The sequence below is a fragment of the Stylophora pistillata genome, chromosome 1 (genome assembly GCF_964205215.1).
Source record: "Stylophora pistillata chromosome 1, jaStyPist1.2, whole genome shotgun sequence".
NCBI classification, from domain to species: Eukaryota; Metazoa; Cnidaria; class Anthozoa; order Scleractinia; family Pocilloporidae; genus Stylophora; species Stylophora pistillata.
The window spans coordinates 20,117,242-20,132,028 of NC_142519.1; the positions used below are offsets into that span (position 1 = coordinate 20,117,242).

Sequence of the window (14,787 nt, forward strand, 5' to 3'; positions counted from 1 at the left end):
ATGCTTATTCCACGGGGAGGAAGTACGCCGCCCACAAGCTAGTTTGAGGGTTGCTCCTTGTCCGTCAGCTCCAAATCATACACCAGTTGTCGCCCATTTTTATCTCAGTTGAAGCTGAAAAATGAAGGCATTTCTTTTACTTGATGTTCACTTTTTACCAGAAGTGACAATTAAAGAACTTAATTTGCTGATACACGAAAGGATAATTCCTCTTTTCTTCTCGTCTATAAAACATACCATCCAAACTACATTAATTCTGGATCCCTTACCAAGGGGCATAGAAATACATTATAAAACCTGAACACTGTGAAGCTTGACTGGGCTTTACCGAGACTGGAAACAGGGAACTACTTTTCGTCTGCTTTGTTTTGGTTTTTATTTTTTAATTTTTTATTGCTTTGCAACAATTGACAAAATTCTCCCATGCTTGTTATCTACAATTTTTGGACAGACATTAAATACTTCGCTGCGCGCGGATCTTCCGGAGAATTTGACCGAAATCACATGGTAGCATTCTCAGGTCATTGACATTTTGAGCAAGAAACACTTTTTAATTTCCGAGACGCTTACATAATAATTATAGCCCTTGATGCGTGTCCGCTGAATACCTTCATTCTATTTCTCGGGCGTCAAATTCTCCCAAGCGTCTCGTCCTCGTCTCTCTCTTACTTCTCCTTCCCTCTCCTTACCTCTGACCTTCGATTACCTGCGATCAAAATGGCGACAGAACCACAGACAAAGAAAACTCTTGTGGAGTTGAAGTTAGTAGAATTTTCGTTCTCACATTAACTAGAGCGATCGAGGAGTTTAATTATGAAATTTGCAATTTTTCATCTTGGTGGGATAGTCTCCTTCACATTTTTTTAAATATCCATCTTCGTGTGTGTGCCAAATGCAGATTACGAGCTGGAAAAAATAAAGTTATGAAATGGCGAAAATTTGGTCTGATTTATATCCGTTCGCCTTGATTTTACACGTGCAAAGAGGACCTGAAGATACAGATCGCGGTCAAAGTTTGGAGAGTTGTCATATGTTAATTTTTTTAGTAATTTTACTGGAAGTTGGGACGTATATAACCCCATGTGTCCTGCTAGCGATTGGGCAATAAGTCGTACCAGTCCTTTGTTAGGCCTATAAGACTGTCGTTAAACGTTGTGCCATTCTCTCGAACGACTTCAGCTAACAGCCAGTGGTCTGCTACCAGGTGAAACTCATTCATAGCTCACCGGCAATCTTAATTATACAATGACTAGGTAAGCTTAAAAAAAATTCCAGCTTCACTACGTACAATCAGAAGTCCGACCATAATGAATGTATAATTTTAGAAGGAAGAAATTATATGCTTACATGTACCATCCATGTCTACCGGGGAAATCATGATCGTTGTAAATCTAAACTCGTTCAATGTAGTGTATTAGCTAGCTCGCTCGCCTGCTTCTGTCTAGATTTGTAGTTCTGTGCTGTGAAATTTCTTTCTAAATCTCAACTCACACCTTGGTCAAATTTGAATTCTGCATTGTTATGATGTAATTATCGTCATGTGTTAACCTCTTGCTCCAGCTGTTCATGATCTTAATGATGAGGGCCACTTCTCTTTTAACCCGTTTTCCCTTCCCTTTGTATCAAGGGACGAGGAGGTTGCATAATTGTCTCAAAAAAAAAAAAAAAAAAGGAAAATAGTTGTCTATTATTTAGGGCATTGTGTTGCACAGACATATCCAGCAGTTTTGAAACTACTATCCACTTAATGTAGGGTTTTCACTTGGTACAGGTCATTCTTAATTGCACAACATGAGTTGTTATTGAGACCCACAATGAAGGAGAGTCAGTTATCATCAGCTTTTCAATTCATTCTGTGCTACTCCTGAAGATAGTAAAAAATTTACTCGCCAGATTTAACATTCATTCAGTTTAAAATGGAATGTAGAGTAGTGTGAAAGTGTACACTGGCTTTGTTTTGTTTTGCTTTTTTTTTTTGTAAGTTGAAAGCAAGAAAAATATATCCACTTCTAATATGGGTTCAACAATAGTTTCACGCATATTTAATGTATGTAAAGGACAATGAACAACTTCAAATTTAACTGCAAGTCTTCATTTATTTGTGGAACTGTTAACAGTACCTTAAAGTTATCTCAACATGAATATTTTCCTTTCACTCTATTAACAATCACTATAATAAACTCTTTTTTAATTTAAAGGGAAGGAGTTGTCCTCGCAATGGGGAATCCTCTTTTGGATATCTCTGCTACTGTTGACAAAGATTTCTTAGACAAGTAAGTTTTAAGATCTCATTGCATGAGTTTACTACTTTGTACAGAACCAGAAATGATTTCCCTTTACATTTTATATTACTACGGCTGAGTTATTTAATATAAATACAGAGTACACTTTTCAACACCTATCATTTGAGAAAACATTGGATGAAACTTGGGAAGTGCATCCATCTGATCCATACTTAGTTTTCTTGTCTCAGTATATCAACCCTTTCAAGGCTTGATATGCTTAAAAAACTTTAAAATTTTCTGGGAGTTAAAAAAACTCCTATAATAATAATAATAATAATAATAATAATAATAATAATAATAATAATAATTTAATATTTATATTGCGCAAATTAACATGTGGATATATGATCAAATGTGCATCACAACACTTTTCGGGGGACTTTGGCCGGACTGCATCAGCAGTTTACAAACAATCGAAGGTAACTTATTTGAAGATGCCCCCTCCCCCCAGTTCCCAGTAAACAGGCCAGACCACATCACAGTAATCTCATGAGTAGGTTCTTTAACGTCCCCTGCCTAACCAAATTAACTAATTAATAGATGTACGTAACTTCTCCCTATGGTAACTGCTCATGTTGCCCAGAAGTCTTGTCGCCCAAAATTTTAGTCATGAATGTTGCCTGAGATAAAAATTTTAAGTTGCCTGAAGAAACAAATGCTTAGAAGTTCAGACTTACAAATTGTAAATAAGCTATAAAGTTTTGTTTCTGAGAACACCATGAAGATGATAATCAGAATAGTACCATGTTCAGGTAACACTTGGCCACCAGAGGAATTCAAAGCATGCAGGTTGTTTCAAATTTACCAATCGGTGCACAACTTCCTGCGGCAGCCCACTGCGGTTCAAAACCAAGCTAGGTGCAGATTAGTAAATTAGAGTTAACACCAGTTATATTGAGGAGCTATGTTCATGACTTCAGCATTCATTTTCTCTAAAAATGTTGAGGGAATGAAGGTCAGATTGGCTGAAAGAGATAGAGCAACATCTTATTGATCAACAAACATCACCAGTTACCTTGGACATATTTTTAGTTCCAAAAGGGTGATTCAAGTGATGGTACCTTAAGCAATTTTTAAAAATTTTCCATTTTGGATATCTTAGCAAGTGATAAAAAATTGGGCGACATGACAAAAATTTTGGGGGCGACATGACTCCAGTTACAGGCAAGATGACTATGGGCAAGATGACTTTCTGGTGACTTGACCATACACCCTCCCAAAAACATTCATACATTATCCAGCAAACAGGAAATGAGAACACTGAAATTTATCTGGTGGAATTTTTTGTCTTGATCTAAAACCACATAAATTTCCTGTTACAGTACCTACATGTAATTTGCAAGAAAATGTGTGGCAACTTTGTTGGACAAAGTGATGTTTCTTTAAATCATTTTTATTCTTGCATTTACAGATTTGGACTTGAAGCTAACAATGCTATTTTAGCAGAAGATAAACACAAGCCAATGTGAGCTTAGAGTAAAATTTTTAATACTTGTTGTAAATCATTTAGATGAGGCTTAGTAATGTTTATTAATGATGGTTCCATGATTTCAAACACATCAACATGCTTTTTGTTCTTTTCTTTGAATTATTATTCAAACTGAAGTAAAATTTGAGATACCTGTGGTTGAAATTGCTGCCCACAAAACATCTCTATCTTTTTTCACATTTTTCTGCTTCTTCAGTTTAGAACAATCTTAAAAGAATTTTCATTTCCAATTAAAAAACAAACATAAAGGATCGATTTACAGTTGTCAGTGTTGTTTAAGGAAGACAAAGACAAGAAAACATAGAAACTCTTTCCCTGAGAATTAAATATATACCGGTCCTTTACTTGCATTATAAAGCTCACATACATCTGCATCATATATGTAAGAAACAATAACCTAACTCACTAAGTTAGCCATGCAGTAATTTTTCAAAAGCTGTGTCCTTTTTCTCTCTTTTCAGTTACCAAGAAATGACAGAGACATTCAATGCAGAGTTCATTCCTGGTGGAGCTGCACAAAACACTGTTCGAGTTACTCAGGTAAATAAATTTAAAACATGGATAGAGGCCTTGGTTTTAATCAGGGCAAAGTGAAATCTCCTACATCATTGCACTTTGGATAAAACCATATTTTTTAAATGAAAATATTGGCTTCCACAAAGCGCATTGAAAAGTGATTGATGGGTTTTCTCTTGGGTTTACAGATTTTAAATGTACAGGGGTCTTGTGAGTTTATATTACATTTGGAAAGCCTTGCATGCATCTGGACTGATCCTTTTCAGATGTTGGGTAGTTCTGTTTGGTTGTGGGTGAAAGGCAGCTATTTGCTAATTTATGGCATTGTATCATAGACTTGTATCCAGATTTTAATGCCAGCTCTGTGCCACTAGGTCTAAAGACAAACTAAAATTTTTGTTAAATGTTACTGGTTTAATGTTTAATGTAACCTAAGATGCTTGATAATAGTGTTTGACTATTGCAGTGGCTTTTAGGAAAGGACAGCAAAACCACTTCCTACATTGGCTGCATAGGTGAGTTTTGGGTTTCCATCCAGGTTGAAACCTTCTTACTCCCAGGAGTGACCAAAACAGAATTTCTTCTGAAAGTTCTGATACAGTTTTGGGAAGAAGGGTGTTGAGAAGAAAGAAACATTTCAATTAGTGGATATTGTCTGATTTAACACCAAATTCTTTATGTTAAAATTAAAATTATTTATATGTATAGCAGATAGTGAGAAGAACAAGATCATGGAAGGGAAAGCATTAAAGCACTTCAAAAGTAATAACATTTTTTTCACCCAAAGTGTCGAATAACCTCTGTTCAGTCCAGAGATGGATACATATTTCACATGTGCCTTGACATGGTTTAACTTGTCCATTCAAGGAAAATTTATTTGTATACTGGTCATATTGCATTGTCAAATTCAGAAAGCTGTGAATACCTGAAACATTTCAGAGATGTTGAATGTGTGGTAACCAACAATAGTGGAGATCTAAGCGAATTGTCTGAACTTTTTTTCCTGAAAACAGGAAATTAGAATACTAAAACTTTATTGGGTTGAGTTGTTGTCATGATCGAACACCAAATTCTTTTCACTAATTTACAAGGAAATGTTTAGCAGCTAGAGGGCAGAATTGACAATCAGACCTTGGAAGTGAAAGGGTTAAACCCTTTTCTCGTGAGAACTTGGCTATTTGGATGCCAAGAAATAATTTCCATTAAATTTGTATCAAAACTGTTTTTCTCAAACAAAATATTTGGTTATTAGCAGCCATATGATTATTAACATTTACATATGAACTCTAGGCAACGACGAATATGGAAGAATTCTGTCTGAAAAAGCCACAGGTGCTGGTGTTACTGTAAACTACTTAGTTAATGAAAAGGAACCAACAGGAACATGTGCTGTGTGTATTACTGGAAAACACAGGTTGGTACTACTTATCACAACTAAAAATGATAAGTGACAATTTACAAATAAGGTGTTCATATTATTAAAAGTCTCTGAAGCCAAAAAGAATTGTTTTCAGAAATTGAGATGCAGTTTTGTTCAGACTTGACTGTGAATTCCTTGAGCATACAGGAATCTACAAAATTAATGCATTTGTGGTAGCAATTACTTTGAGGGATACCTTAATTAATTTTTACCAAATATGTCTTTGGACATGCAGGAGACACCAGTTTCATAAGGTTAGCCTGCTAGAACATTGTGTGGAGGTGCCAGGTTTGATTTCCAACTAGGTTCAACATGTTGGGTCCCGGGGCTAGGCATTTTATGATTATACTGCTCCCCCTCTATCTGCCTTTCCCACCCAGGGAGGAGCACTGGTGGACTGTGAAGGGAATCCAGGGAATTATTTGGGATGTAGCCCATTGGATCCATGTTATATTTAACTGGAATAAACTCCAGGAGCTCTGCATGTCATTTTTGTAAGAAGAGATAAATGAAGAAAATTGTTAATTCTTAAGAAATGTTTGCTTTTAGGTCTCTAGTTGCCAACCTTGCTGCAGCCAACCATTACAGCAAATCAGAACACTTGGTTAAACCAGAAAACTGGGCTTTTGTGGAAAAGGCTGAAATTTTTTATATCAGTGTAAGTGCAGATGTGCAGATTTACAGAGCAAAGTTCTTCTCAAAACAATTATATTGATTAATGTTATAAAAAGAAATGCTGGTAAAGATATCTTGACTTAAAGCTTTATCATATGGCAGTGATGCTAGTTTTAGTGCAGTGGAGATGTAGCTGCAGAACCAGCGTCACTTTTGCATTTTTGGGCAAGCAAAGGCAAGTGTGATATGAAGAAGAGACAGAGCCCTTTGAGCTCGTCTTGTGTTTGAATCCACTCAAGGAAAAAGTCAAAAAGAAAACTGTGCCTCTCTTTGCAGGCTGTAGCATTGACATTGAATAGCCTGTATTGGTATTTTTGTTATGTGACAGAGGAGAACACAACAAAGTGCAATAAACTAGTATCATATTTAGAAGTAACACCATTTGGCTGGCTTCTTATTTTAAACCAATTGCCTTTGTTTTCTTGCTAGTGCAAAGAGCGATAAATCACGTCATATTTCAGCAACTTGTACAAACGTCAGTAAGGTCGGCCTTGAAACCTTCCTTCAGCAGTTATTCTTGTCTGTTTAATAAAGATGTTCACTGCAGGATATAATTTACAGGTCTGGTCCTTTGATCTGTTTCCTCATGAAGATTGTTTACTTCTGTACAGGGCTTTTTCTTAACAGTATCCCCAGAGTCAATTGTGGCTGTAGGCAAACATGCTGCCGAGAAAAACAAGGTATTCCTAACCTCGTTAAAGTTAAAGGCAACAAAAAATCCAGATGGCTCAAACCCAAGATGTCGTTGGGTAACTTATTTAAGAATTAAAGTAGTTCCCAACCATCATTTGGGTGCCATATGATTGAACCCTTCTAAAGGCTAAATTTTTTTCAGGCTTTATCCTGTTCTGCAATTTTATCAGTTTCAGTTCATCTGTCGGGACCATTCTGTTATTTTTTTTATTATCATTCAAAAGATTGATTTATTTGTGATTATTAGTTTGTGAGGTAAGAACACTTTTCATAATCTCTGTTCGCTTATTTGATCTTGTCCGATTTGCAGATCTTCACGATGAATCTGTCTGCACCATTCTTATGCCAGTTCTTCAAAGAACCAATGATGGAGGCACTACCTTATGTTGACATTCTGTTTGGAAATGAGACAGTAAGCGCATTGTGTCCATGTACTCCTTTACCAGACTTTTTCGTCCAGTTATAGCAAAGAAACCTTTTTTTCGTTTTAAGGGCTGCGAAGAACTTCCCATTTGAACACGTTCTTCTGGCTTTTTCTCCAATTTCTAAGTGATCTTCGAGTGTCCATACGCATAAAAAAAATTCCAAGTTTAAGTTATGATGCCTTTTCCTCAAATTTCTTCACGAGTTACTTGTTGATCTCCACAGACGTTGATGTGTAAAACATCCTTACACCACTATCGGTAGCACTCGGAGTTTTTTTTCTCCGAGTTTGCCCGTGTCACTCACTGAATTACATCTTCTTTCATTTAAACACTAGACTTCAAAGTCATCATCTTTATCTAGATCATCATGCATCATTGCGCATAAGCATCACATATCGGCATTTCTATGCTAGCAGTATGCAAGGAGTTTGTCACCTTGGACCTAGTTAAACGCCTTAGCCTTCCGCGAGACTCCTATAGTTCGGTACTACTAATCAGAAGGTCGTAGGGTTGGACTCTTATTGGGAGTGCTTCGAGTTCTTTTTAATCGAATTTGGCTGTAACACTCACTGAATTACATCATTCTTCTTTCATCCTTACACTTAGTTTACCTATTACTATCCTTTGTGTACCCAGTTGTGATCTGTAATTTAAGTGTTGCAGAAGTAAATTACTCTGACAAATTATTTGGCATTTTCCCACCTTTTTGTAAAAAAAAAAATGGATTTTGAAGCTAAAACTCATTAAATGAACGTTTCCTAAAATTTAACATTCACCCTTTTACAGGAAGCTGGCATTTTCGCTAAAGAGCAAGAGCTTGGGGTAAGTGCGAAAGTGTTTTGAACGTATGTGTCAGTAGTCGCAAATGGCGATCAGTTGGGAGGGAAACTTAGATTGCGTTGGTTATGTAATAGACCTGGCACAGTTAAGAGTACCTCTGCTCAGATATGAAGAGAATAAATATAGAAGCGTGTGTTCGGTGAAGCCATACTATTCCCTTACGTTTTTCCTTTATTACCTTTTTTGCGTGTGCCTTTTGGGTTCTTTTTTTTAGTTCTTACCGCCCATCACCTCAAATTGCCCATGCCCTTGTAACTGAAAGCCCGGCCCAAACTTTTGTCTTCTTTTTTTTTAGTTCTTGCGGCCCGTCTCTTCAAATTTCCCACACCTTGCTATCTGAAAGCGCGGCCAAAATTCCTGAGGTTTTTTTTTGATAGTTCTTATGGCCCGTCACCTCAAACTCCCCACACCTTGCTATCTAAAAGCACGGCCCAAAACTGCCCACAGTCCAGACACTGATAATCTCTTGTGTTATTAACAGACAGAAGACCTGAAAGAAATTGCGATTAAAATAGCTGCACTTGATAAAGCTAACAAAGGTCGCCCGCGAACTGTGGTGATAACCCATGGAAAGCAACCGACGCTTGTTGTCAGAGGTATGACCAAACGTACCGGCCAAACCTCAAACCAGCTGAAGTAAATACAATTACTAATTAGGCAAGTTTTCATTTGAGGGTCCAAAGTAATTCAAGAATGAATTGTTTTTTTTTTTTTTCTTACTTCGCTCTGTGATTGGTCCGGAAAACTCGCGCCGCTCTCCCAACAAATTAGTTGCCTTGTCTTCTTGGCTTTTTCTGCTCGTTTCATTAAGTATCCCAGCCAGTTTTCATTCAACATTGGACTTCTCTTTTTTTTTCCTTTTTTTTTTTTTTTTTTTTTTCCATTATCTTAAGTTGCAGGTGGCTTTTGGTGTTATTTGATAGAAAGTATCCTCAACAGACTCAATTGCTGTCATAATTGCTAGGGAATTTGGCAAAGCCTGGGAACGATTGGGAAAAGCTAAAAAATAAAAAGGAATGACAAGGATTTTGAAATATGTTGAAAATTGACGAGGGATTCAAGTTTCTTACATACACAAAACTGTGATTTGTTGATTTGGTAACCTCCCTGTAACCTGGTTTCAGATGGTAAAGTCACAGAATACCCAGTGATAGTGATAAAAGAAGAAGACATCGTCGATACGAACGGAGCTGGTGACGCCTTTGTAGGAGGTGAGATCATTTGCATGTGCTATTTCCCTTCGCCGCCCTTGAGAAAGGGGGGGAAATAACGCGTTACGTGACCTGGACGCGTTACGTGACATGGACACGTTACGTGACATGGACGCGTTACGTGACATGGATGCGTGACGTGACATGTACGCGTTACGTGACTGACATGAAGACGAACGTGTAGCTAATATATCAAGACTTTTAGTGAGCTCCGTGTTAAAACTTTCTTTTTTCCTTTAACCATGGTTTCTTGATTGAAAACAATTTGTCCTCCGTCCATCATAACCACGTGTAATGTTTTCTTCATACTGATTTGTTAAAGAAGTTTGAGTCTTAGTACTATTAAATTTTGAAAGGAAACCCAAACTTAACTGAGGTTTTGAGATCCTGTTATGATTTTCACATGAATTTCAAAAGTTAAGTTCGATTTGGTGTCCGGCCTTTGGTATGGAATGGAATTAAACCGCCAAAGTGAACTTTTTCAAAAGCAGACGTTTCCCCATTGCAAAGGGGGAAAGTTCATGTTAACTCTTGACCTGATTGTGCAGTGATTGTAACAAAACTTGAGTTATGAAGAAACTGGGAATATAAGGCGAGATTGGTATCATCCTCTTTACTTTTTTTTTAATTGTTTTCTCGCAGGTTTTCTCAGCCAGCTCGCCCAAGGAAAGCCGATTGATGAATGTGTGCGCTGCGGTCACTATGCTGCTAACCATGTGATACAGCAGTCAGGTGTTACGTTAACTAACGAACCAAGCTTTTCATGACCTAGCGAAACTGCAACATGATCTTAAGCTCTGTAGGAATCATTTAAAATAAATTTAACTTCCTGAAACGTCTTGTGATTTGCTTTGTTCTACGTTTTGTGCATGCCCAGATATTTACTTTTAGTCCTATGAATATGCACCGCTGGCCAGCCTTTCTCTCCTGCTTTGTTCCTTCCTTCCTTCTCCCGTGCGTTCTGTCCAACTCTGTTCAGCAACGGAAGGTCTAACAATGTCGTTAAGTATGTTAATGACGTTATTAAGTTTTATGACGTCTCTAATTTAACGACTTCTTTTCCTCGATAAGTTAGACGTTTAGTTGGCCAACGACGACGTAACAAGCCTTTGAATCTGATTGGTCCGATTCAGGTGAAATTTGATGCGATTCGTAAATAAATCACACCGATGAGAGCCTATCAGATTGCAAGGATCACCAAGGTTTCAAAATGGATGTAATAAATAATTTTTTTATGACGCGTCTTAGTGGTGGGTAGTAGAAACGGTTGCAAGAAGTCAGATTTTGATACTAGTTCTAAATTTTGAAAATGAATAAAACGCTTGGAACAGCAATGCATAAGCGCTGTAGAGGTTACGTTATTATCATATTATTATCACATTATTATCCTGCCGTAATAAAGTTTACAAAGTCTTCAATTTTAACAAGAACGTTAAGTTTTTCGATGACTTCGTTAGTTTTTATTACGTCCTAAAGTGTACTTTTAACGAAGTTGTTAAGTTTGTTAACGTCTATTTAAATCCAATTTGTAACACACTATATACTGTTTTTACTCTGGAGTATACCTAGTATTTTCCTCGGTCAAGTAGACTCTTAGCTGTTCCACAGTTCCCTCTCGATTTTCGAAGGCATCTTTCTAGCACCTTTTCTCACTTCCACAAGAATGCTGTAAGCCAGAAACAAGACGTAACTGACAGTTTTCAATGTTTTAAAAGCATCAAGGTCTGGATACACATAAAAAAAATAAGGGTTCTCCTCGCAGGGTTTATTTTTATTTTACCTACTTTCCCAGTTGTCGATTTGTTGTCCGAGCGCGCGCGCAAAATTGATGCGCGCGACATTCGAAAAAACGTCATATACAAAAATGTTTTCGTCATAAAGGAAAACTGTAGATATCCAGTTGAAATCCAATGTCTGCAGAGAGGAGACGTATTGCGCGTTTGACAGAAGAAAAATAATCAGCTTTGAGAGGTTATTAGAGTTATTGCTTTGAATATTTGTTTACAAGGATTTTAGCCTTCAAGGTGAGGAAACAAACAATGCATTTGTGATTCGATTCAAATGGAAAATGTCCAGATCTTTCACTGTTTCATTCGCTGAAAGTTTGTCTTCAAAGGAGAGTGTTTCATCTTTATCACAGGAAGGATGAAGGCTACGATCGTTATAATCTTTGTTTTGCTGGCAACGGCAAGTCCCACTGGTGAGTGGAGTGTTGAGTCCAGGCCCTCACTGCACAGTCATGCTGAGTATCTGACACATCTGACAACAGCCAATGGTAAGAAAAATGTTTTCATATCTTCATACGGTACGCAATAAATTCAAAAGTTCCTTTGACTTGAAATCTTCTTATAGTTAATATAATTACCAGCCTCATTTTACTCGATCTGTACTGTTAGACAAGGAAACTCATTTTTTCCCCCCGAATTTATGGCCCACACGCTTCGCTTGTTACTATGGTAAACAACAATGTCAAGAACATTATCATAGCGGGGCTCCCACGGCAGAGCCCCATACCCATGGAATATGGTCAACCTCTTTTCGTTTGGTTGTCACGTGACTGACCGAGCGTACGTACGTGCCTTCAGATTGCACGGGTAGAGTAGGGGAGACTATCAAAACGAAGGGAGGGGTGTCTCAGGCGAGTCTTGGCAAATGCACGTCTTTTATGTTATCATTATATTACGAACTTGGGAGCTCCGCTTTTAGGCTTGGCTAAATCTATATAATATATAATACCGATACATAACGCCTTGAGGATCCTCCTGGAAAAATAAACAAACAAACAAGCAAAAAAGACCAAACAAAAAGAAAAGTAATTGAGGCTGTTGCTTTGTAGTTTCAATGATTTTCCCATAATGTTTCAGTCCAATTTCCTTCAAATTTATCTCTGTCAAAGCTTTTTCCATCATGAAGATATCTTTACTCTGAATCCATAATTTTTCTTTGTGATCATGTTTAAATAAACAGGCTTTTTTTACCTTTTTTCAGATTTCCTGCTTCCTACGATATTTACGGTTTGTGGAAGTCTTTTGGCATTGTCACTGATAGCAGTAAGCACAAAAAGTTATGTTTGGTTTGAAAATGACAAAGTTAAGAAGAATGGCGCCCGTTCGGATATCTCACCTAGTCACGTTATCCCTCTTTACGTCCATCGTGTCAAGCAAGAAAGAATGCAATCAGCCTCTAAACGCCCTGTCACGCAAGTTAATGGACTCCCAGCGAGCTCAGCGGGCACTGATAAGGAAGCTACTGTCGATGACGATCGTGAACTATGGAAGAAACGGCGACAAAAACTGCGTGAAAAAAGGAAAGAGAGACGTTCAAAGGGACCGCTTATTGATCCCGAGGTACTAAAAAGAATCAACCTGGACTGGCAGTTGATTTACGGGTTCACAAACAGAGATCTATTCCACCTTGAAAACGAGGTGGAAAACACAGTAGCCAAAATTCCCTCTATTCATTCTAAGAAAGACAAGGCTGTCAAGTTTGACGATTCTGTTCTCATCATATTTGTAGAGAAAGAAAACAATGGACGTCGAGTGAAGAGATCGAGAAAAATGGAAAAACATGCAATGAAATGTCACTCTGAACCTCATTCTGTAGCTTGCGTTCAGCGCATTGTTTGAGGATTGCAGATGAGATAAATGATTTAATGTTAATTGTATATTTATGATAATTCTATCATTTTAATTGTAGAATCACACACATTAAATTTGAGGTGTGATTTCAATGTGGTATCAAAATTGTATTTAAAACGATGTGTTCGACGCCTTCATTGCGAGTATGAATTAAATAATCATATATGTTCTCCTAAAAGAAGGATTTTAAAATTTTGCTACAAATCCATTAGACCATTGGGGCTTATCAGAGACAATTCACCATCTTTAGGGAAGTGATCTGGTCAATTGTGCTATACACGCTAGAAAACACACCCCGGCAAACTCTACTGAGCGAGATCGTTTCCGCCAGCGACTTTCTACAGCATCGATAAAGAATTGAGGAAAATTCTGCACACGCATCAGTTACAATTATCCGTTTCACAGTATCATTTTAGTTTTCCATATCAGTTTCCATAATCGGTTTCCCACAATATGTGCGCAAAAGCCTTACGTTGTAATGGTTCTCCTCTAGACTTCAATTACATGGCGAATCCCATCCACACAAAACTTAGAATTGATGGATATAAATGCTCTTAAGGAAATGCTAAGACCGAAGACTTTAAACCAGCTAAGTTTCACGGCAGTTATTTGTTTGCTCGCTCTCGGAATGACTCTCTCGATCTGTGGTAATTTTGCAGACATCGAAAACAGCGAATCCAGGTCTGACTCTCGCTGCACGAGGACGGAGAGTAAAAACGTCGACGTCTTCCGGGTGAATTGTTTCGAGCTCTACGAAAGGCTGTACAACAAATTCAATGCTCCTAATTTGAATCGTTTGTGGGATTTACTCCCAAGTAGCGAGTCCTATAGTTAAACAAATATTGAAAAGCAATCGGCGAAACCGTTATTACGAGAGACAGTCACTCGACGAAGAGAACCCAACGATATGACACAAGCTTTTTAATTCTTACCGTTGTCAACGTTTTACGAGGCTTGTGTTAGGTGTACTGTTCATGATCCTGCAAAATCAGTCACTGGCCCGATTTATACTAGCGGAGATGGATCATCCGTCTAGGACGAGCTTGGGCAAGGAACGGTAGCTCGTCCGATAATCCGTCTGTGTATAAACACGGGCAACCGGTCGGATCATCCATCTAGACGAGCTATCGCGATAGTCCGACTTGTCAGACGAATTATCGTGAATAACTCGTTAAGACGGATGATCCGTCGCTGTGTATAAATGCGGGAAGAAGACGAACTATCCACGAAAACTACACCTCGTTACAAGAAGCCAGCGGTTGTTTTCAATAAATTATCAATTCAAGATGGCGGACAATTCAAATGATGGTTCATACAAACCCAGAAAGTCAATAAAAGAACGTGTATGGACGAATACAAAAATGAAATACCTTGCGCCTGTGTTAGCAGAGGAGAAAAAACACTTGTGTCATTGCCGCCATTTTGAAATTTGCCGCCAATGCCGCACTAAAACATTTGACTAGGACCCAAGCCTTTTCGTTGTACTTTCTCGGAAACTCGTTCAGAAAACTCGTCCACTATAAAACACGGGACGAGTCACACGACACACCGATAGTTAGTCTCATAGTCCTTCACGCATTTATACTAGACGGATG

The 14,787-nt window shown here is 37.9% G+C and overlaps 2 protein-coding genes and 1 long non-coding RNA gene across 5 annotated transcripts; 2 read left to right on the top strand and 1 right to left on the bottom strand.

The window, feature by feature from the left end:
* The first annotated feature begins 606 nt into the window (after window positions 1-606).
* LOC111340206 (uncharacterized) lies at window positions 607-10,389 on the top strand. Of its 2 annotated transcripts, none has more exons than XM_088742999.1 (13): window positions 607-761; window positions 2,199-2,273; window positions 3,697-3,750; window positions 4,236-4,314; window positions 4,757-4,805; window positions 5,581-5,704; window positions 6,260-6,368; window positions 6,997-7,065; window positions 7,389-7,490; window positions 8,290-8,325; window positions 8,825-8,939; window positions 9,468-9,554; window positions 10,197-10,389. In XM_088742999.1, the coding sequence occupies exons 1-13, from the start codon at window positions 718-720 to the stop codon at window positions 10,319-10,321; spliced, it is 1,068 nt and encodes a 355-aa protein (XP_088599125.1). In that variant the 5' UTR covers window positions 607-717; the 3' UTR covers window positions 10,322-10,389. The 2 variants fall into 2 exon arrangements, with proteins under 2 accessions (XP_088599125.1, XP_022802742.2); XM_022947007.2 differs by lacking the exon at window positions 607-761 and adding an exon at window positions 1,097-1,253.
* A 915-nt stretch (window positions 10,390-11,304) lies between these two features.
* On the bottom strand, window positions 11,305-14,444 carry LOC111340205 (uncharacterized). 2 transcript variants are annotated; one of them, XR_002695735.2, is made up of 3 exons: window positions 14,125-14,444; window positions 12,678-12,823; window positions 11,305-11,813 (listed from the first exon to the last, which is right to left on the bottom strand). It is a non-coding gene; the product is annotated as an uncharacterized LOC111340205 (long non-coding RNA). The 2 variants fall into 2 exon arrangements; XR_002695736.2 differs by having other exon boundaries at window positions 12,678-12,847.
* Window positions 11,700-13,312, top strand: LOC148741594 (uncharacterized). Its single transcript, XM_088743009.1, has 2 exons — window positions 11,700-11,829; window positions 12,543-13,312. The coding sequence occupies exons 1-2, from the start codon at window positions 11,700-11,702 to the stop codon at window positions 13,178-13,180; spliced, it is 768 nt and encodes a 255-aa protein (XP_088599135.1). The 3' UTR covers window positions 13,181-13,312.
* Window positions 14,445-14,787: the final 343 nt, after the last annotated feature.